Source organism: Anarrhichthys ocellatus, unplaced genomic scaffold, assembly GCF_004355925.1.
Source record: "Anarrhichthys ocellatus isolate YVR2014 unplaced genomic scaffold, GSC_Weel_1.0 scaffold6937, whole genome shotgun sequence".
In the NCBI taxonomy this organism is placed as follows: domain Eukaryota; kingdom Metazoa; phylum Chordata; class Actinopteri; order Perciformes; family Anarhichadidae; genus Anarrhichthys; species Anarrhichthys ocellatus.
In genome coordinates, this window is record NW_022286911.1 from 461 (window position 1) to 2,574 (window position 2,114).

The window sequence follows — 2,114 nt, forward strand, 5'->3', positions numbered from 1 at the left end:
CTCACACAGAGAGACACACAGACACACACACACACAGAGACACACACACAGAGACACACACAGAGACACACACACAGAGACACACACAGAGACACACTCACACTCACACACACACACACACAGACACACACAGAGACACACTCACACACACACAGAGACACACTCACACACACACGCACACAGAGACACACTCACACACACACACACACACACTCCCCCCCACCTCACCTGTCCTCCTCTCGTCTCCTCAGGAAACAGGAAGTGGAAGAAGACGTGCTGCGTCCCGTCCTTCATCCTCTTCGCTGTGGTTCTGGTCTGCCTGCTGAGCGGCGTGGCTCTGCTGTCCGTGTTCAAGGTGGACGGGGAGAACCGCACGGTGAACGGCGTGCTGATCGCCGTGGGCGGCGTGGTGGGTCTGGCTCTGCTGCTCAACTGCCGGACCTGGTGGAGGGTGACGGACTCGGTGCTGAACTCTCAGAGGAAGAGGCTCCACGGAGCCGCCAACAGGATGCACAAGCTGAAGAGTGAGGGCTTCATGAAGGTGAGGCCTTAAATCTCTAACATATACACACACATATATATATATGCTGTATACACACACACACACACGTATATATATGTGTATACATACACACACACACACACATATATATATATGCTGTATACGTGACGTGTGGCGTCGTCCTGCAGGTGCTGAAGACTGAGGTGGAGCTGATGGCGAGGATGGCGAAGACCATCGACAGCTTCACACAGCATCAGACCAGACTGACCGTGGTCATCGACGGACTGGACTCATGTGAACAAGACAAAGTCCTCCAGATGCTGGACACGGTGAGACTCCTCCTCCTCCTCTACCTCTTCTTCCTCCTCCTCCTCCTCTACCTCCTCCTCCTGGAGGATAGACCGGTCCAGTAGACGGTCTAGCGTGTTCTCTGGTCTAACGTGGTCTCTCCTGGTCTCTGCTGGTCCCCCTCAGGTCCGGGTCCTGTTCTCTAAAGGCCCCTTCATCTCCATCTTTGCCAGCGACCCTCACATCATCATCAAGGCCATCAACCAGAACCTGAACAGCGTGCTGAGAGACTCCAACATCAACGGTCACGACTACATGAGGAACATCGTCCACCTGCCCGTCTTCCTGAACAGCAGAGGACTGTCCTCCGCCAGGAAGATGTGCAGCACGGCGCCTAGCAACGGGGACGCAGACGGTAGGGGGGGGACATCACTCACATCTGATGTTTGTGATGAATCATGAAGAACAGATGATGTCATAGTAGAGACACTATAAGCACTGTCTGTCTGTCTCTCTGTCTCTCTCTCTGTCTCTCTCTATGTCTCTGTCTCTCTCTGTCTGTCTGCAGGTTGGCATGAGGAGTTAGACAGGAAACTGTCTCAGCACAGTTTGGGAGAATTAACCAAGTTTGGCAGCAAGACGACGCTGAACCGCAGGGTGAGTGTGTGTGTGTGTGTGTGTGTGTTTCCTCACGTTCATTCAGGGAAAACTGTCTAATAGTATGTGAAAGTTGTGTATAACTACAGTAGTTATGTAGTACTTCAGATCACCTGACGGTGATCATGTGACATGATAATGATCATGTGACCACCGTGTGTTCAGGACACGTACCGGAGGAGACAGGTGCAGCGCTCGGTGACCCGTCAGATGTCCTTCGACCTGACGAAGCTGATGGTGACGGAGGACTGGTTCAGTGACATCAGCCCTCAGACCATGAGGAGGCTGCTCAACATCGTGTCCGTCACGGGACGCCTGCTCAGAGCCAATCAGATCGGCTTCAACTGGGACCGCCTGGCGTCCTGGATCAACCTGACGGAGCAGTGGCCCTACAGGACGTCCTGGCTCATCCTGTACCTGGAGGAGACCGACGGAGTCCCAGACCAGGCCACGCTCAAGACCATCTACGAGAGGTCAGAGGGCCCCTGTATGAGGGTGTGTGAGTGAGTGAGTGAGTGTGAGTGTGAGTGAATGTGTGAGTGAGTAAGTGTGTGTGTGAGTGAATGTGTGAGTGAGTGAGTGAGTGTGTGTGTGAGTGAATGTGTGAGTGAGTGAGTGAGTGTGTGAGTAAGTGTGTGTGTGAGTGTGTGAGTGAGTGTGTGAGTAA

The 2,114-nt window shown here is 53.4% G+C and overlaps 1 protein-coding gene across 1 annotated transcript; it reads left to right on the forward strand.

Moving 5' to 3' along the window:
- The first annotated feature begins 198 nt into the window (after positions 1-198).
- Positions 199-2,011, forward strand: LOC116380364 (kinase D-interacting substrate of 220 kDa B-like). Its single transcript, XM_031842290.1, has 5 exons — positions 199-541; positions 691-831; positions 977-1,205; positions 1,359-1,447; positions 1,613-2,011. The coding sequence occupies exons 1-5, from the start codon at positions 509-511 to the stop codon at positions 1,952-1,954; spliced, it is 834 nt and encodes a 277-aa protein (XP_031698150.1). The 5' UTR covers positions 199-508; the 3' UTR covers positions 1,955-2,011.
- Positions 2,012-2,114: the final 103 nt, after the last annotated feature.